At 41.3% G+C, this 21,780-nt stretch overlaps 1 protein-coding gene across 5 annotated transcripts in view; it reads left to right on the top strand.

Annotated features, from left to right (window-relative positions):
• Positions 1-19,961, top strand: part of LOC134210697 (nuclear hormone receptor FTZ-F1) — a 667,660-nt gene extending 647,699 nt beyond the window's left edge. For all 5 annotated transcript variants that reach the window (XM_062686909.1, XM_062686910.1, XM_062686914.1 and 2 more), the window contains 3 exons: positions 93-196; positions 287-847; positions 16,840-19,961. In XM_062686909.1, coding sequence (XP_062542893.1) covers positions 93-196; positions 287-433 — 251 coding nt within the window. In that variant the 3' untranslated portion in view covers positions 434-847; positions 16,840-19,961. The remainder of the gene's footprint in view (positions 1-92; positions 197-286; positions 848-16,839) is intronic.
• Positions 19,962-21,780: the final 1,819 nt, after the last annotated feature.

Raw genomic sequence — 21,780 nt, forward strand, 5'->3', positions numbered from 1 at the left:
TGGCACTGATACTTCTTATCTTTGCAGTGTTCTGCGGGTCCGAGGGCTGTCATGTCGGAACTTTCAATTCATTATCATTTTCCATCCTCCAGTGGAAGTCCGGGGGATCACGAATCGGAAAACGGTGGTCGAAGGCTATGAGAACGTGCAAGCAGCGCTGCTGGATTACACCCTCACCTGTTATCCGTCGGTGCCTGTAAGTATCCCCAAAGTCATTCCTCGCTGTCCGGGGAGATCAATTGCCAATAACCCATTTCCTCTGCAAATTCCGACTCGTCGAAAACAGGATAAGTTTAGTAAGTTGCTCAGTATTATTCCGGAAATCCACGCGATGGCCACCCGTGGCGAGGAGCACCTGTACATTAAGCACTGTGCCGGCAGTGCGCCTTCCCAGACGCTACTGATGGAGATGCTGCACGCCAAGCGGAAATGAAGTCATCGCCGTCAACATCGTCGCCAGAGGGTGTAGAAACAAACGAAAAAAAAACCGTTGTGCGTAGGAGGGGAGGATAGCAACAAACAAACATATATGTGATCGCCGCCATATGCGTGGCAGGGGGGTGGGGGTTTTTAATGTTTTAAGACACGCGAAGACACCAACCAACCAACCAACAACGGGAGCAGTTAGCAGCAGAGGGATGATGAACACCACGTGTTGTGTTTGTGTGGCGGTGGCGGAGCAGCGGCGTGGCAGCAGAAATGTGTTCTCTTCTTCGTTTCTTCAGATTATTAATGTGTACTTTAGTTGCATCGAGCCGGAGCGAAGCGCGATTGTTCTTTGCCTAAGTTGTTAAACTACTTTGTAATAATTTAACACGTTAAACCGTGCGTCCATTTTGAGCGAAAGGTAAGTGAGAAGTTTTTTTCATTTTATTCTGTTAATTGGGATGACTGATTTTAATAAATTGATAACCAACCGAACTGTGTATGAGTTTGAGTTATACCAAAACAAGGTTTTTTAAACTGCATCTTTTCGGTCGGAAATGGTGACCAAGGGACCATGCTCAAGTTCCAACTAGTATGCAGAGATAACAAACATAGTATCAAAATTCTGAAGATTTTTTTAAATAGAACCGATAATATTGCGTACGTTCTGAAGGACGTCATCTTGACAGTTTTATTTATATTTCAGGGGTTTTTGCTTGGGTTTTTGTTTAATTCTAGGGTGAAATCACAATAACTCATTCCAGAGATTAATTTTTTAAATGCGTGTATTTTTTCTTAGAAATAGGGTAAAGGGCCAGAAATTTTAACTGTTTTTTTAAATTGTTGTTTCGAGGGCAAATTTATCTGAGTTTCTACGAGAAATTCTTCTAAATATCTTCGAAAAATATTATGACTTTTTTTTTCGAGAAATTCCGTCAAACTTCATCAGGAAATGTTTTTTAATTGCCACGAAAAAATCTGTTCAATTATCACGGATAATTCTTTTTAAATTCATCCGCATTCATAGGATTTTTATTTCTGAATTTGAACGATTTCTCAAACTTTCAATAAAACTAGGGTTACTGCTCCTGGATTTCATCCATAGCTCAGATGGAAAACTTTATGACTTTTTTCAGCAGTGAGCACACATTTTAGCAAAAAGAAGCGACCAAATTTGAGCTTTATTTCAGTGTTTTGCGATGAGATGAACATATGTTCAGTGAGATGTAAAATGGAACAGTTCAAGAAACTGTCTTGAAGCTCAAATCTTCAGGTACACTCATTCTGGCTAAAGACTTAGGATGACGTTACCGTTATTATAGTTCAGTGTTTCCCAACCAGTAGTCCGCGACTCCCTGGGGGGCTGCGAGACCGTACCAAGGGGGCCGTGGAACCTTTGCAAAGAATGCACACTATTTGTGGCTTAGCTATCATGAACACATTTTTTGGTATGATAACATTATTTTTTTGTTTCAACTTGAAACGGCTACGCAGTCTTTAAGGATTAAAACAAGATTTATATTTTTTTGTTAAATATCTTGGCTGTGCATATGCCCAGCACATGTATCGAAATGAACAAATTGATATGAAATTTGCGAAAAAGAATCCACGTGTCTTGGAGGGACACGAACCCTCAACCTCCTACTCTCTAGATAGGCGTGATAACCCCTACACAACAAGACCACTTAAAGGTCACGTTTGCGGAAAAGCCATCAGAATCCGAGTACCAGTCTCCACCGCGGTTAGCACTTTTTTTGCAAATTGAATATCTTTCGGATGCTTGATTTGTCCAATCTCCACATGTGCTTTACTGTTGTATATCCACAGTCAAGCGAGTGCACATTGTTTATTGAACGAGAGGATCGCACTCTATGCCCCCAACAACGGACTGGGCGGATTTGTATGCTTGGCTAAAGCATTTGATGAGTTTGATTCCCTACGCATGCGGTCGCGTGTACTCAGACGACTAATGACGGTGGAAGACCGACACTTGATTACAAATAATTGCATATTATTCGGCAAGATATTAAACAAAAAAATGGTTTTTCGTACGGCCGAGTTACCGAATAATATGCAATTAAAAGATTTATATTTGTACACATTGTTTTAACCCTTAAAGACTGCGTAGCCGTTTTAAGTTGAAATAACAATAAACAGTCGGTCAAGTACATTATTTCAAATCTCCTGATGTTTAGTAAAACTAATAAAATGATATTCGTAAATAAATATAATTTTGTTAGCTCATCAGGAGATTTGAAGGAAGAATTTTTATTTTTAATCTGGTGGCTTGCAGTAGGATTTTTTTTTGTGAGTTTGTGCTGATCCTAGCAGCATACATGTATCACATACGTTACTGCAACTCATTCAACTGCAACCAGATTCAGTCGCAATCAAGTTGCCGTAAATTTTTCTAGCCTGACTTGTGCTGCTCAACGATGGTGCATCAGCTTTGCTTGGGATGAAATCAGGTTTTAAGAAACGAATAAAAGAATCGAACTTTACTGATTAAGGATCGATTGTACCTTTTAATTATATTTGTTGAATATTTTCCCATTGAAAAAGAAAAATACCCTGTGTTGAAACTTCAGGTAAAAAACACTCGATGTGAAAATTTCAGACTTAGTTGCCGTTTAATAAATATACGTATCGTGAACTATAACAAATCTGGAACTCTCAACACCCATTTGCTTAAAGAACTCCGCAAAGAAAAGCATGCCGATCAGAACTCTGCAGTCCTTCTTTTCTATACTCTGCCGTACGGTGGTTATCAAAAGGCAACGATTTACCCGTGTTATTGAATTGAGGGATACAACTAAAATTTTCCTCAAAACTCAGGGAAGGAATGATTTGCTTGCCAGCCTCAATGAAGAAGGATAACAGAAATGTCTCGCTTACCTATCAGACATTATTAAAGTTAACGTTGGAAATATTATAAAGTTTGATAAACTGTGCAGTTTGCTTGAGGAAGAATCAACTTATATGCGGATCTCGAATTGGAACTCTGGGCTCATTTTAACTCACTGTAACAATAATTTGATCGATATTTTCAAGGAGATGCTTCATTAGGGGAAATGACGGCTTTGGCAGGTTTTGTTCTATTATTGTCAGGGGGTTTTTATTGACCAAATTTGAAATTTGGCCACAATATTTTTTGATATGCGAAGAATGTTTAGGCCAAATTTGAGCATAATTATTTATAGAAAACTCCCCTGACAATAATAGAACAAAACCTGCCAAAGCCGTCATTCCCCCTAGTTCGCAATTTGTTTTCGTTTACATTGGCTAGCCTTCCAGATGAAGTGAATATTGATTGGAATGAATATTTTAATATGCGGAGTGGTTCATCGTCTTGTGAATTCAGTAAAAAAAAATGAGCCAGTTTTGATGTGCATTATACGAAGCGTATACCAAAGTCACGTTACAAGCTTTCAAGATTCTAATAACGTTAGCTTCTACATAATGTTGCAAGATTTTCAACACATCTCCAGATAAAGCCCAAAACAAGAAACAGATCAAACACGATTTGAGATTCGCTTTATCAGACGCGCAAACTTGTATATCGGAGCAGGTACCACAAATGCAAGTACAAATATCGTACTGAATGAATCACTGCTGAAGAATAAAATATTAGAATGAAATTTTTTTTTAAATAAAATGAATCAAGAATATATGCTGGTTTTTGATTTCAGCATGACAAATTCAGGGGGCCTTACTTAGAAAAGGTTTGTATATTTGTCTATTATTTATACGACCTGTGATGGTCGTACCTCCGTGTTGTTCGGAGCAGAACCGAATGTTATGTCATAGGTCGCTCTTTCTTGGGCGGCCTATCGTCAGTCTATCTGCAGTCCGGTCACACGCGCTTCTTCCTCGATTGCACATAGTCAACGAATGCGGACGGGGGAGGGGGCGGTTTCTGACGTCCCCCTATCAGGTTGTCTGCTAAGCATAACTTTGTAACAAATTTATGTTATACAAAAATAAAGATACTCAAACAACATGAAACAAATAACAAATTAAAATAATGCACGTTCTCTCCTGGTGCCCTGAGAGAGACGGCTTGGTTGTGCCCACTACGGGAAATGACGAGGTTTCATATGAGATTTTGGTCCATCAGTCAAATCCCGCATGTATATTTTTATTGCGTATTGCGCTTTTTGTCTACAGCAATTAGTTTGCTGTATTCATAGCTGAGCCTTTGTACAGGATTCTTATCCTATTTGGGCACCTCGAATCAATTAATGCCATTTAGCATCAACGATTCGATGTCTGTGTCTGGAACAAACTTGGGACAAATCACAAATAAATATTTTATTGCCTACTTTCAGGCTTTCCTCTTCAGTCCAGACACTGAATCAACAAATAAAACATACACAAAATAGCACAAATGATACAGACTCGATCGAATATTTACAACTATTCGAACAACATAAAACCAACCGTAACAACTTTCGCTGGTCTCTTTTCCGTCACTATGTGTCCAGCATACTGTAGTCTGCCGTATTTTACCAGCTTGTCTGCATTTTTGTACACTCGTGATTCATGCGTTTCATCATTTTCCACAACAACGCCAAATATTGAACGCAGTATTTTTCTCTCAAACATTTTGAGAATTTGATAGTCTGCATCTTTTAACGCCCATACTTCATGGCCTGAACGAATCAACGTTGTGCACAGAGCTAGTTTTGTCCGTGTCTGAAAGCAGCGGTTCGAATATCATCTGCGGACATTTGTTATCATTTTAGTCGAAGGCGGTATAGTGATTTTTTTTATTGCGTTCACTACTCAAAGATTTTTTTCTGGATTGTTTTCGGGATATTTTCCACACATTAACGGGAGAATCTTCGAGTTTCGCCATAAATATCTATTGATTTTTTCCAGGAATTTCTTTAAAAAAAATGAATCCTTTTTCACGTTTTCCAGAAAACAAAGTTTGAAGTTTCTATGGGAAATTCACTTCCACGGGAAATTCTTCGGATTTTCCAAGGGAAGCTGTTTGGAATTCCCAAAAGCTGACCGGAATTTTCAAACAAAAATGTTTAGAATTTTTGAGGGAATTTATTTGGAATTTCCGTGGAAAATTCTTCAAAATTCAATTTGGCAATTTGTTCGGAATTCACACAAAAAGTTCTACAGAATTAGCAATGAGTATTCTTTGGAATTTCAACAAAAAATTCTTTAGAATATTCGCGAGAAACTCTTTAAAAAATAGAGGTTTCCGCGGGAAATTGTCCAAAATGTGGATTCAATAGGAAATTCTTCGATATATCTACGGCATTTGTTCAGCATGCACACATGAAGTATTCTGCGGCATTTTTACAAGAAATTCGTTGGGAGATTTTTTTTCAAATTCCGATGGGGAAATCCCCATAGTACCCACTAAAATTCCATTGATTTTTTCGTGATTTCTTCAAATCACCACAGAAAACTGTTCGGAATTTCAATTTTGATAGAATTTCTTTGGAATTCTTTATAAAATTCTTTGTATTGTTCATAAGAAACTATCCGGAAAATCGACGACCACGAGCAATTGTTCAAAAGAGGAAGGATCATTTAGACAAAAGTCATTTGGCGGAAAGCACTAGTTTGACCGAATGATATTTTCATCGGTATGATCTATTCGACCAATCGACCATATTGTTAGGATAAACGGGGAATGGCCGTTTGGCCGAAAGTCATTTGGTCGGCAGCCAATTGGCCAACCGCTACGAGGCCAAAAGTTGTTGGCCAAGCAAATAAGTCATTTGACAGAACAAACCTTTGACAAAATCCCAGATTTTTTTTGGCCGAGATGGCAGAAAGAGTCATTTATTCGAACGGGTCGATATTTTTGGCCATATGGCCCGTTGAACAAATACCATTTTTGTACGACCTATTCGGCCAAATGGTCATTTCTGCCAAACGGCACATTCGGCCAAACAACTTATTCCAGCAAATGACTTGTTCGAATAAATGAAATTTTCGACCAGATGTGTTTAGTCGAATGACCGCATAGCCATTTATTTGAAAAGCCGTTCGGCCGAAAATGCCGTTCAGCTGGCCAAATGGCATTTTCGGCAAAATGGACCTCACTGCCAAACGACCATTTCGGGCATATGACTTGTTCAATCGAACGTAATTTTCGACCAAATTCTATTTCTGCTAATATAATAACTTTCAAATATCTATCAGGATACTCTACGGACTTCTACAAATTTGAATGAGCAAAGTAAATTATAGATCCCCGGCATGACAGGTTTCAAGCGGCGTCTCGCCAATAGGCTAGGAAAAAAGTCAAAAAAGAAAAAGTAGAATCACGAATAAATTTGCGCAGGGAGATATGAGATGCAGTTCTCCAAATAATTTTAAAATTTTAAAATGATTTAGATCACGAGGTTAGACTTTTGATTATCTACATTGTACAAATATTTATTTGTTTGTCATATTTTTTTTTTCTTGAATATCTCGGACAAGCTACTATTTTTTTGTTTTTACTAGATTTCTAATCTCGTGTAGTAATCTATTTTCAAGAAAAAAAAATCAGCTCTTAAGCTCACTTATTTAGAGCAATTTTACTGACTGGGATTACCCGAGTTACAATTTCCATGCTTGTTGGATTTATTTAATTCTTATTGCGGATTTATGACAGCAATCGCCATGGCTAGTTGCTCAGTTTTATTAGCATTCTTATTACTATCAATAAACCGCTCATAAATCTGCTGAAAAAGCTTCAAACGTCAAATGCCGATTGATTTTATGAGCTGCTCTACGGTTGTGATGAAGAGCGCAATAAGTCATATTTTCAAAGCTCGATAAAAGCCACAATTTTTGGTTGTAATTTGGTCAAATGAATAACCTCAATAAGTATATTTGCATTGCAAAGAGTTTATAAGGGCGTAAAATAAGAGCAACATCTGATCGGATTTCATGATGGCCATATTGAAAAAAAAGAAGTATTTTCAAATCAGTGAAATTTATAGCTGAAACCCATAATTAGATAATATTTTAATCGCGTAGAACACTTCTCTTAGTAAATGATTAGAATTAGAAATATATCAGAGTAAAAAATCTACAGATTAAGTGGATATTTCCGATATTGATAATTAATTTCAATTTATTGCGCTGAACTACATTATTTTATCCGGCGCGTGTACAGTTTTATTCTTTATTGTATACATAATATGCATGGCGTTCAGTTAATCAAAACCTGTTAAATCCTATCACTACAAACAGCACAGTGTGGAACAAAATGTTGAATGTCTAAATTCTAGAATTCAAAAGCACGAAAACCTTCATTTAAGAGGCATGACGGCTTTTCCGAAAACCTCAGTAGCTTCGTTGCAAGAGGCTTGAGAGCCTTCTCCCAAGCAGCTCGTAAGCTTCCTTTCAAGAGGCTCGGAAGCCTGCTTTTAAGAGGCTCGGAAGCCTGCTTTTAAGAGGCTCGGCAGCCTCCTTTCAAGAGGCTCGGAAGCCTGCTTTCAAGAGGCTCGGAAGCCTGCTTTCAAGAGGCTCAGAATCCTTCTTTCAAGAGGTTCGGAAGCCTCCATCCATGAGGCTCGGAAGCCTCCTTTCATGAAGCTTGAAAGTCTTCTTTTAAGAAACTCGAAAACCTAATTTTAGGAAACTCGGAACCCTTTTTAAATAGGCTCGAAAGCCCTTCTTGATGAGGCCCGAACACCCCCTTTTAGAGGCTTGAAAACCTCCTTTCAAAACGTCCATTATAAAAGGTTCGCAAGGCTAATTTCAAGAGGCTCGGAAACCTTCCTTTAAGAGGCACGGAAATATCCTTTTATGAGGCTCGGAAGCCTTCTTTTAAGAGATTCGAAAGCCTCCTTTCAAAAGGCTCGAGCACCTTCTTTCAAGAGGCTCCAAAGTCTCCTTGCATGAGGTTCGAAAGCCTCCTTTCAAGAGGCGCGAAATTCTCCTTCCAAAAGGCTCGCAAATCCTCAAAAGGCTTGGAAGCCTCATTTTAGGAAGCATGGAAGCCTCCTTTTAAAGGTTCGGAAGCAAAAGATGAGGACTTATAGGAAGCTTGACGTATAAACTTAATTTAAATTGGAAAGCTTCACGGAACATTTCAGACAACCTTTTGTAGAGCTATATATTCAGTTAGTTTTCAGGTCCGTTTTTCATATATCTTATAAGTTATGATCATTTTCATTTACAGTAAAAAAATAGAGGGTACATCAATGAAGGTAAAAGCTCGAAGGGGTACCTCTCAAGAAAAAGTTTGAGAACCGCTGTCCTAGCCCATCCAATAAAGTCGGATGCGCACATAGGGTCAAAAGCCCCTTTTCAAAATGATGAAATATATTTTTTAAATATTTCTCTAGCGTAAAACAGGTAAACAACATAGTGAATTACTTTAGTTGGGTCAATTTGACGATATTGTTCCCAAAGGAATTGAAGTTAGGATAAAAACAGTTTTTGCTCAAAGTGCACTAGCCTAGTCCTGGTGTTGGGTGGGACTTTAAACAAATTTGACTCGACTCATCGAGCGTCTGGCATCCAGCGGCTGAGGGGTGCTATTCCCGGGATGCTATACCTAAGATGGCAATCCCATCCTGGTGGATAGGGAACCTTGGGCCAACAACCTACTGTTCCCGAAACATCAATTTGTTTGAGAATCCGATAATGAAAGAATATGGACTGATTTAACGGCAACGACTCTTAGCGCGAAACAACGGACATGAATAAGAATATAGAGCGTTTTAACCCAGCCCAGCAGGGTAAATTGGCACAACTTGCCAATGAGGCGCCGCATGAAGCTTGAGATCCTGGGACTGGGTGAAGTCCGTTGGCCAAACTTTGGAGAGCACAGGACGCCGTCGGGACAAGTTCTGCTATACTCTGATTTACGAGGTGAACACGCTCCCCGGCATCGCGAAGTTGGTTTTCTACTAAGCGGCCAGGCACATTCAGCGCCTATGAAGTGGGAACCTATAAGTGAAAGGATAATCGTTGCCAGATTTAGAACACGGGTCCGAAACCTTAGTATAATCCAATGTTATGCGCCAACCGATACTGCCGATCTGCAAGACAAAGAGAACTTCTACAGCCAACTTAAAGGCGTCATAGATAGAATGAAGGATGGTATTAAGATCTGTATGGGCGACTTCACGGGCAGCAGGGACTATGTCCAAGGGCTTGACGATCCCTCCCCAGGCCATCTGCGAGTTGTGGGGCTTGCCTAGGATGTGGTGGGGTTTGACAGTGGGCCCTGTTAAACCTCTATAAAAAGCTGCATGTATCCGCAAGTAGGCTCCACCAAAGCGACCGTGTGCCGCTCAAAGCGCACAAGCCCAAGTCCTGGTGTTAGGTGGGACGCTAAACAGCCCTGACACGACGGCCCTCCGACGAGACAGGAGGTTTGCGCAGGCCCAATAAGCCGCCTAGAAAACCAATCATTACGAACAATATAAGAGATAATGCGACTCGATATAATCGGCAAAGACCTAGGCGACGAATACAGGATCACGATTGGAAGCTTGGAACATGGAATTGCAAGTCGCTAGGTTTCGCAGGTTGCAACAGGATGATCTACGATGAATTACATCCCCGCAACTTCGACGTCGTGGCGCTGCAGGAGATTTGCTGGACAGGACAGAAAGTGTGGAAAAGCGGGCATCGAGCGGCTACCTTCTACCAAAGCTGTGGCACCACCAACGAGCTGGGAACCGGCTTCATAGTGCTGGGTAAGATGCGCCAACGCGTGATTGGGTGGCAACCAATCAACGCAAGGATGTGCAAGCTGAGGATTAAAGGCCGTTTCTTCAACTATAGCATCATCAACGTGCACTGCCCACACGAAGGGAGACCCGACGACGAGAAAGAAGCGTTCTACGCACAGCTGGAGCAGACATACGATGGATGCCCACTGCGGGACGTTAAAATCGTCATCGGCGACATGAACGCACAGGTAGGAGGGAGGAAATGTATAGACCGGTCATCGGACCGGATAGTCTGCACACCGTATCGAATGACAACGGCCAACGATGCATAAACTTCGCAGCCTCCCGCGGAATGGTAGTCCGAAGCACCTTCTTTCCCCGCAAAAATATCCACAAGGCCACATGGAGATCACCTAACCAAGAAACGGAAAACCAAATCGACCACGTTCTAATCGACGGTAAATTCTTCTCCGACATCACGAACGTCCGCACTTACCGCAGTGCGAATATTGAATCCGACCACTACCTCGTTGCAGTATGCCTGCGCTCAAAACTCTCGACGGTGTACAACACGCGTCGAAGTCGGACGCCGCGGCTTAACATTGGGCGGCTACAAGACGGTAGACTAGCCCAAGAATACGCGCAGCAGCTGGAAGTGGCACTTCCAACGGAAGAGCAGCTAGGCGCAGCATCTCTTGAAGATGGCTTGAGAGATATTCGATCCGCTATTGGTAGCGACGCAACCGCTGCCTTGGCACGGTGCCCCTGGATCAGAGAAACGACTGGTATGACGGCGAATGTGAGCAGTTAGTAGCAGAGAAGAATGCAGCATGGGCGAGATTGTTGCAACACCGCACGAGGCCGAACGATGCACGATATAAACAGGCGCGAAACAGACGAAACTAGATTTTCCGGAGGAAAAAGCGTCAGCAGGAAGATCGAGATCATGAAGAGATGGAGCAACTGTACCGCGCTAATAACACACGAAAGTTCTATGAGAAGTTAAACCGTTCACGTAAGGGCCACGTGCCACAGCCCGATATGTGTAAGGACATAAACGGGAACCTTCTTACGAACGAGCGTGAGGTGATCCGAAGGTGGCGGCAGCACTACGAAGAACACCTGAATGGCGATGTGGCAGACGAAGATGGCGGTATGGTGATGGACCTGGGAGAACGCGCGCAGGACATAATTCTACCGGCTCCGGATCTCCAGGAAATCCAGGAGGAGATTGGCCGGCTCAAGAACAACAAAGCCCCTGGGGTTGACCAACTACCAGGAGAGCTATTTAAACACGGTGGTGAGGCACTGACTAGAGCGCTGCACTGGGTCATTACCAAGATTTGGGAGGAGGAAGTTTTGCCGCAGGAGTGGATGGAAGGTGTCGTGTGTCCCATCTACAAAAAGGGCGATAAGCTGGATTGTAGCAACTACCGCGCAATCACATTGCTGAACGCCGCCTACAAGGTACTCTCCCAAATTTCATACCGTCGACTAGCACCAACTGCAAGGGTGTTCGTGGGGCAGTACCAGGCGGGTTTTATGGGCGAACGCTCCACCACGGACCAGGTGTTTGCCATTCGTCAAGTACTGCAGAAATGCCGCGAATACAACGTGCCCACACATCATCTATTCATCGACTTCAAAGCCGCATATGATACAATCGATCGGGACCAGCTATGGCAGCTAATGCACGAACACGGTTTTCCGGATAAACTGACACGGTTGATCAAAGCGACGATGGATCGGGTGATGTGCGTAGTTCGAGTTTCAGGGGCATTCTCGAGTCCCTCGAAACGCGCAGAGGGTTACGGCAAGGTGATGGTCTTTCGTGTCTGCTATTCAACATCGCTTTGGAAGGTGTAATACGAAGAGCAGGGATTAACACGAGTGGTACAATTTTCAATAAGTCCGTCCAGCTATTTGGTTTCGCCGACGACATAGATATTATGGTACGTAACTTTGAGAAGATGGAGGAAGCCTACATCAGACTGAAGAGGGAAGCTAAGCGGATCGGACTAGTCATCAACACGTCGAAGACGAAGTACATGATAGGAAGAGGTTCAAGAGAAGACAATGTGAGCCACCCACCGCGAGTTTGCATCGGTGGTGACGAAATCGAGGTGGTAGAAGAATTTGTGTACTTGGGCTCACTGGTGACTGCCGAAAATGACACCAGCAGAGAAATTCGGAGACGCATAGTGGCTGGAAATCGTACGTAATTTGGACTCCGCAAGACGCTCCGATCGAATAGAGTTCGCCGCCGTACCAAACTGACAATCTACAAAACGCTAATTAGACCGGTAGTCCTCTACGGACACGAGACCTGGACGATGCTCGTGGAGGACCAACGCGCACTGGAGTTTTCGAAAGGAAAGTGCTGCGTACCATCTATGGTGGGGTGCAGATGGCGGACGGTACGTGGAGGAGGCGAATGAACCACGAATTGCATCAGCTGTTGGGAGAACCATCCATCGTTCACACCGCGAAAATCGGACGACTGCGATGGGCCGGGCACGTATCCAGAATGTCGGACAGTAACCCGGTGAAAATGGTTCTCGACAACGATCCGACGGGCACAAGAAGGCGAGGTGCGCAGCGGGCAAGGTGGATCGATCAGGTGGAAGATGACTTGCGGACCCTCCGTAGACTGCGTGGTTGGCGACTGTAGCCATGGACCGAGCCGAATGGAGAAGACTCTTATATACCGCACAGGCCACTTCGGCCTTAGTCTGAATAAATAATAAAATAATAATAATGGGCGACTTTAATGCGAACCATGATAGCATTATGGGACGCCATGGTCTCGGAGAAATGAGCGAAAAAACGGAGAGCTGTTCGCAGAATTTTGTGGTAATAACGACATGGTGATCGGGGGATCGCTTTTCCCTCATCGACCGATTCACAAGATCACGTGGGTCTCCCGTGACGGCTTTACAGAAAATCAAATCGACCACATCTGCATCAGCCGAAAATGGAAACGGAGCCTTCTTGATGTACGGAATAAATGTAGTGCCGATATCACGTCTGATCCGTTCAACTACTGCATCGATTATTCGTAATATCTGGGACACCGCAACTTTCCCGGTTAACTGGATGCAAGATATCTTAGTGAAGGTACCCAAAAAGGGTTATCTGACTGTATGCGATAACTGGCGAGGCATTATGTTGCTGTGTACCGTTCTCAAAGTTCTATGCAAAGTTATCCTAGCCCGGATTCAGGAGAAGATCGATGCGACCCTCCGACGGCAGCAGGCCGCATTCCGTGCCGGAAGATGCTGTGTGGACCATATTGTCACGCTCCGTATCACTCTGGAGCAGGTCAACGAATTCCAAGAGTCCCGTTACTTGGTATTCATTGACTACGAAAATACTTTCGACCATCTCAATCACGAGAATATGTGGGGCGCTCTGAGACGCAAGGGGGTTCCTGAGAAAATCATCGAGTCACAGTACAAGGCTTTCTCGTGTGTGTAGAGTGCTGCACAATGGGGTCTTGTCCGACCATATCCGGGTCCTAGCTGGTATGAGGCAAGGATGTATTCTATTACCGTTACTGTTCCTCATCGTAATCGACGAGATTCTGGTAGGTGCGATGGACCGTGAACCGAACTGCGGGCTTCTTTTGGCAGCCTTTAACCATGGAGCACCTAAACGACTTCGAATTGGCTGATGATGTGACACTCCTCACTCAACGGCGCTCTGATATGCAGAAAAAGCTCAACGACCTTGCCGAGCGCTCCTCTCCGGCAGGTCTGTCTATTCATCAACGTCAACAAAACCAAATCGTTGGATGTAAACACGGTGACCCCTCCCAGTTTCACAGTAGCTGGGAAATCACGGGAGAATGTTGAAAGCTTCCAATATCTTGGTAGCCAAATGGCGTCAGACAGCGTTACTAGCCTTTACGCCAGGTGTGTTACTGTGACTATCGTATTGGTCGCTTCCTAAAATTGCTGTAGCAATGCGTACAAATTTTTTCTAGTTGAGTGTTCTTACATTCATTCGTCGAGCTTATGAGCGAATTGCTCCTCAACGTTCTGGTCCGACAGTCATTTTATTCTCAACCGCATAGTCCTCTCACGCCTAGAACCAGTGATGCTGGACAGCCTTGCGCACATCTCATATGCCACAAGACAGTGGTCAGGGTCAATTGCAGCACAACATTGCTCATAATAACCATTTTAAATGTTCGATTGATTCTAGATTGTAGATTCTTATACAGAATTGTTGGAAAATCTAACAACCGCCGGTTGGGTGTATAAATCTGTTTAAGTTTGCAAGACACCCATTTCATATAGATTTCATAGATTTTAAAAACTTTGAAGAATTATCATGGGATGCGGGACGTTTTCCGGGACCCCTAGCAATGCGGGTTTAATCCGGAAATGTCCCGCATAATCCGGGACGTCTGGTCACTTTATTATAATAATTATTATAATTTGCTATATAACAACAAGCCAGTTGTATCGTGTGTTTACAAATTGACAGCTGAAATTTCTTCATAAAACAGTTTTGATTTGTTATTGTTTCATTTTGATCATTCGGTAACTACCCAACCAATAGTCTTGGTGTAACGAAATAAAAACTGTATTGTGACATTAAATCTAGTAACAGTTTTAGAATATGTTTGCAACTGAATTACTTTGTAACCCATAAGTAATTTTTCATACTTTTAGATACATTATGACTAAACGGCAACAACAAACTTGACATGTTCCAAGCATCTTTTATGTAACAATTATGTAACATTGCATTTCTTTTCTAATTTTCGAATGGTTACAAGTGCTACTTGGGGCACTTGAGTCACCGATGATAAATTTCTCGTCGTATTTTGGGCATTCTTCGTAGGTCTTGTCTAGACGCTGTTGGTGCGTATACATTAATAACTATACCAGTCAGTATATTCCTATCATATAAATAAAACTTTTATGATTATAATTTAAATTCTATGGTTCTTTGTACATTTGACTTTGTTGTAAATATTTCAAAGGGGTTTACCATTTTACTTTTTGTGTTACCCAGAGGCTCACATAGACTAGTGCCAATGTGAGTGAGTAAGCCGGGTGTGTTTAATCTACAGCCGTAATAGATTTATCTATTTTATTTATTTTTATTTATTTATTTTTGGGAGCAGGGAAAAGCCCGCATGAGTTGAATAATTAGAAATTCATTAGCTCTCACTCAAAAGAGCGCAAAACCTCCTAATCTTTTATATGCATCAACAGATTACAATTGATATCCAAATGATACAATTCGGCTTAAAACTACTTCCAACAATAAACTTAAAGCTACTACTGATTGTCGTTTAGAAGTTGAGAAAAGTTCGTACGGAGCGTGTTACGAGATGAATGGAAATCGAATCCAATGGAGCAGTTATTGAATATACGGCACATGCTAGTAAATGGCTCGTTGTGACCATAATTAGTTCGTGCACCATGAAGAAAGAGGAGAGAACGAGAGCTAAGATTCCTATGGCTAACATTGATACTTAGCATGGAAAGCAGTGGGAGACAGTCGATTATCGTTTGCAAGAGGTCTGCAATTAATATCGCCCGAGAAGTATTGCGACGGACTGTTAACAACTCTAAATCTATGGGCTTGCAACGGTATTCATAGCTGGGTAAATTTGAAAGATATCTCCATGGAAGGCGGCGTGAAGCGAAGCGTATAAATTTGCGTTGAACGGATTCTATTCTAGCAATATTGTTCTGGCAATATGGAGCCCACACTGCGAAACAATATTCTAAAATCGATCTGACTAAAGAACAATAGAGTGCTTTGAGGCAGTGGACATCATCGAAATGCTTTGCAATTCGGAATATAAAGGGTGCGAGAGGCTTTAGAAGTTACGTACGCAATATGCTCTCTAAACGTTAGCTTAGAATCTAACATCACCCTGAGTCCTCTGACAGAAGATTCTCGCCGGAGACTAGTGGAACCGATTTTCTAGTCGTAGCTAATCACAGAACGTTTGCGGGAGAATGACATCAAAGAACAAATGTAAATCAGGTTATGACAAATTTTGTCAGCATTGAGTAACGTAGATCACGTAGATCTGCAGTATTACCACTTTCCGCCCATTTTTCGGTGTCGTTCTTAATCTCTCTTACCTTCTGACTTCATGCCATTGTCCTCGCCCAGTATGACATTTTTCATTGCTTTAAGGTCACTCCTGACAGAATCCAAGTTTCAAAGTGCTCGCGTTTTCGGGGGCACACCACTCGATACGGAGGTGGCGGACAACTTTCTATGCCGAGAAAGTTTCCAACCCGGAAATATCCTAGACCGGACCGAGAATCGAACTCGGCATCTCCGGATTGGCAATCCTCTACGCCATTGCTCGCAAGGTTATTGGCGAGTAACTGCAAGTCGCAGATCTGTAGGACTAGAACGCCACTAGAATATAAGTTAGAAAAACAGTTATTTTATTCCTAATACATAAATATAAAATATAACATTTCAAAATTTAGGTACTGAAAATTTGAGGCCAATGATGTATCGTCTCGGGCCCGTGGGGTATAATGCACGGTTACAAAGCAATACCATGCTAAAAGTGGCTGGGTTCGATTCCTGGACCGGTTCAGTCTAGAAGTTTTCGGGTTTTCATATATCTTTGAATAAGAGCAGTGTTTTACAATTTTGATTGTAACTCAAGAAATAGACATCCTTGAAAAAAAGTTAAAATCAGTCATCACAATGCAGTTTCTTTGTTTCCCAAAATAGTATCATGTCTTTCATGTCACTTCTTCTTCAAATCTAGGTGTGAATAGTCCCCGACCTGGAGCGCAAAAGCCAGAAAATTCCGTACCATAATTCGTTACATGAAACGGAGCAGCCAGCAGCCTTACAGCCAACGAGTCTGTATGCGATTCAACCACTTTTTAAAAAGTACACTACCATTACCGCACAGTTGCCGAGGATAGCAAAGGAGATAAGAACTAATTCACAATGACGTTACCATTTCATCTCAGCGATTACAATTTTAATTCCTTAAACATTACAACAATTGTGAAACCAGCAAGCCGTGTGTAATAGTCGCAGCAATCGTATGCAAACCAGAAAAAACAACACTCGTAACCATAGTAATGTAGTCGACAGTCCTTGAAACACAGTAAAAAACACATTTTTTGAAGATAATCCACCCGATGAATCTAAGCAAAAACATCACAAATAGAAGTTCGCAGAACTACGGAACGGTCATACTGAAGCCACGAGTCGGATCGTAACTCTCGCGTGATCCATGTCGAACATGTTTAAAAACCTTAACAGAAAATCAAATAGATTGTATATCGGTGAACAAAGCAAATTCCAAACCGCAAACAAAAACGTAAAACAAAGGATCTAAAACTAAGTGTTCAATAAATGTTAAATCAAGCTGTTAACGAATTCTCCTTAAATAACACAAAACAAGAGCAAAATAAACCACTCTTTTTTCCTCGTGTAAGAATCATTTAATTTTATTTTCGTTATTTTTTTCGGAACGTTAGTGCAATATTTAAGGCAAACATCAATCAACCACAACCAACCGCAACGGTCCATGTCATCTCATGCCGGAGAAACATCTCACCACACCGTACCCAAAGAACAAACAAAAAGGAGAAAAATCCTAGCAAGTTTTGCACCCTTTGATGCACACACCCTTTTTCATCAATTATCGTTCCTCTTTGTCCTACTAGGTACTAGAAGCTCATCTCCACCGGCAACGACAGCGCCACCACCTGGGCGCTTCACGCATTAAATAGATGAATGAAAATCAATATTGCCGTTTGTTAAAACAGAACAACTACAGAAAAACAAAAATATATTTAAAATAGTGAAACGAAACATCCAATCAGAAGTTGTTGAATCAGCTCTTACTTGTTGAACAGTAAAAAAATAAAATAAAACAAACCATACGCAAAAACACAGAAAGTAAACCAATACAACCGTATACTGAATGTTACCAATTTACACCTTACTTACACACGCGTCAGTCGAGACCTAAGAAATTTAAATCGTCAAGCAAAACAAAACAAAAAAAATCACCGCTGCGGAAGCTTATGAATTGTTACAAAGGAAAACAGCAGCCATTCGATTGTGTATGTTTGTGTCAAGGAAAATGTAACGGCTGCATCGAAGCGTGGTAAATGGATAACGAGATAACGATAGATTGTGCGCGCGCGTGTAGTAGCTTGCATCATCAACCGGGAAATGTGAATCGGAAACTAGAAATTACACCAAATCGTTGAAAGTGCTTTTTAAAACTGTTAAAATGAGGGTAATTACTGTTGGAATTTTGTTTAGGAGAAACGAAAACAATGTGATTGGTCAAAATGTTGCGATCTACTTTTTACTCGCGATTAGTCAAGTAACTTCGATGGAAGGATTCGTTTCAGTGTCTGACGGTGGCGCCAACGGTAATAAAATGGAAGCTGGCGAGTGTCTCGGCTAGAATTTATCTTTTTCGTAAACCTTTTTTTGGCCGAGCATTCTATTACGCTTTTCATGGGTGGTTCTTGTCTTCATTTTCATGTACTAGAACGACTCTGGTACTTCATGATTCCCGATTAAAATTGAGCAATCGATTGGAACATTTTCATGTGATGTTGGATTGGTGTTATTAAGAAAAGGTAACATTTATTATTATCTATGGGAATGAGTTTTTTGGAAAAGAAAAAAAACTGTAGGTATGGTATGCATACGCCATCGCCGCTAACATTTTTTGGCATCACGCCTCTAGTCAAGAAGTTAGTTTTGATTCGTTGTTAAAGTTCAAATCTAACCATGCTATGAAAGAGATATTCACCAAGTCGACAGATTCGATAAGCTTGCTAATGTTTTTGAAATAGAAATGAAATCGGAGTTTCATCAAATAGAAGTAATTTACTCTAGAACGACATTAAGTATTGGATTATTTTGATTGGATAGAAGAAGAATCCGTTCGGATGCAAACTGCACTAGGGAGCGGGACCATTTGGGCTGTACCCCTATTCCCGTCCGCAACGTTCATTACTCGATCGCATTACCACCAAATGGCTTGGTTTTTTGTACATCACAAGCTCCAAGACTTATATTAGGCGCAAGGACACTGAAACTAAATTGATTAAATGATATGACTTGATAAAATCAATTTCCACTCAGTTGATCACCTTCAAATTATTTTCAGGAAAACATCGTTTCATGTGTGGAACAGCATAATTGCTTTTCCGAACCATTCTCATTTCCAAATCCACCCATAACCGGAAACCATCCCGCCAAACTGCGACCCTTTTCAATTCCCTAATATGAGTGAGTGATAAAAAAAACGCCTAAACCCATGAACTCCGCTGCGCTGTATTTGAACAGTCAATAAAAAAGTGATAAAAAAGATCGTGAAACCGAGTGTGACCCTTTCTTTCCCAAAACAAAACGTCTCGACCAGTCAGTTACTTCTGGAAGTGTTGCATGACCCTCGAAATCGGTCATCTCGGATGGCGCTGAATCTCCAATTCCACGCACCGGTCGAGTGGTCCGATCTCGAGTGGTTCGTCACGTCTGGAGTCTGTGGTCGATCCTCCCGTAGAATAAGTAACCTCAAATCGTAGCACGTGAGGGCGGTAACCGGAGATGGAGGATTGGTGGTTCCCAAAAGGCTTATGGAATTTGTTCAAACGATGAAACGGTCGATGATTTCAGTGATGAATTGTTAGGTGATCACCGTGGGAGGAACAAACTCTTCAATCATCGATCCGAATTCAAAGCTGCTAAATCTGTCGTGCGATTATGTGAATATATTCGAATGATTATCCAAACTGCATAACGACGGTCATCAGTAATCGAAAAAGCGAAAGCAGTAGTAATGCTAAATGATGGGTTAATAAATGTGATGATAATATATGAAATAAACGAAACAAAAAACCGTTATCGAATGTGTTCTATGCGAAATACAAAATACAAATATAAGAAAATATATGAAACCAATGAAGAAGTAAAAAACAGAAATCAGATAGTATGTATATTTAAATCAAAGCTAACGAAGCCCTCTTGTCGGCCAAAGAGCTGTAGATTACGCAAAGTGAAAGTATTATGGAATAGTTTTATTTATTGTTTATATAGAAACACACCACTTTTACGGTCGCCCCCCGGGTAGAGTAGAACTCCCAAACATGTCGGCGAAGTATGTGATCGAGGTTAGCCCCTTTTGTAAATAGTCTATATGATAGTGGAGTGGAAAGGAAAGGAAGCCACCACTTGTTAGGGAGTAACCCGTGCGCTGTCCCCGTCCGGAGGAAGTGAAACGTTTAACAACCGGTCAGTCTAGTAGAGATGCGAGAATATAAAACAAAGAGAGGATATATATTTTTTGATGACACTTTTATTCTTAGTAGTATCGTGCGTGCTGTGTAAGGGCGTACACGTGTGGCGTAGTTAGAGCATTGGAATCTTTCGTTACCTTCTCTTGCACACACAGACACACCCGCACTAGTTCGTCGGAGTCAGGCCTTCCACATCTGCACGTACACATTCGCGTGTTACATTACACAGAGACACACATACACACACACATACGGACACACGTTCAAAGAAGGACCGAGCCTAGTCGAATGATTCTCTTTAGTAGACGGGAAGTGTTTGTACCGAACAAACTCAAATGAAATGCCTTTTTCAAAAGTACAAATAATTCATACAAATACACTTACACAAAACACGCGCGACACTTGAAACGAACACCGAAAGACACTCGCTAAAAAAACACAAACACACCTGAGAAGATTTGTTTAGGAAGCCGGAAATAAATTGTTGACTCAAAGAGTATCTATAAATGTATGAAGAAGTGATCGAGTGCCGCTTGAACAAGTGGGGGAGGAAGATGTGCAGATCAAGCTTTGAGTGTGGAAACGGCTTTCAGAAAATGTAAATAAAATCCTATATAATCGTGTTAAAAAGAAACCGTAATGTCATTTCGGATCGATGATCGAAGAAATTAGGAAAATGTTTGACCAATCACATTAAGATGATCGTTTCTGATATTTTTGGCACTTTGCTCATTTTGAATTTTAAAACTGTAAGAATATGTATATCCCACAACAAAACCAGCACGGGATGCAAACGAGCATGAAGAAGATAAGAGTCGGATCCGGGTGGATATACAGCAAAAAAAGAGCAAAAGTATAGGAATTTGTTGCTGTTGAACTATGGATATTTTGCGATGGGCATTAAAACTTCAATACATATCGTATCGATGACACTGCGAAATGCAAGTTCTAATTTGTTAAAAACCCAAAAGTACTCCTTGGCTAACATTAATCTCAAACCTTAGTTCTTTAGTAATATCAGTACGAAGATTAGTTGGTCATGGGTTTTATTTGACCGACTCGAAGGTGACGGATACCAAAAAATCACGTTTTATGGGGATCAACCGAAATGAAGTATTTTGAATTTCAAAAATACTCTTAGGACCAAGATTAATACACCACTAGATGTTCCAATCTGTCAAATTCACGATTCAGCCATCTTGGATTTTAGTATGGGAGAGCCTTAGGACCAATTTCTTCACCTCCGCTTAAGAGTTAAGCGAATGTGAAGAAATTGTCCCTTATGGCCCGTTTACATATTCGCTAGTTCTAGCGGACAATGCACTATCCGACAGTGCTAGCGCGACTTTTCCTTCAATGTTTTTCTGCTCTCGAATCCATGTTCTTTATATTTTTCAAGCTGTCCATGTATTGCTTTCTCACTTTCA

The sequence above is a fragment of the Armigeres subalbatus genome, chromosome 2 (assembly GCF_024139115.2).
Source record: "Armigeres subalbatus isolate Guangzhou_Male chromosome 2, GZ_Asu_2, whole genome shotgun sequence".
NCBI classification, from domain to species: Eukaryota; Metazoa; Arthropoda; class Insecta; order Diptera; family Culicidae; genus Armigeres; species Armigeres subalbatus.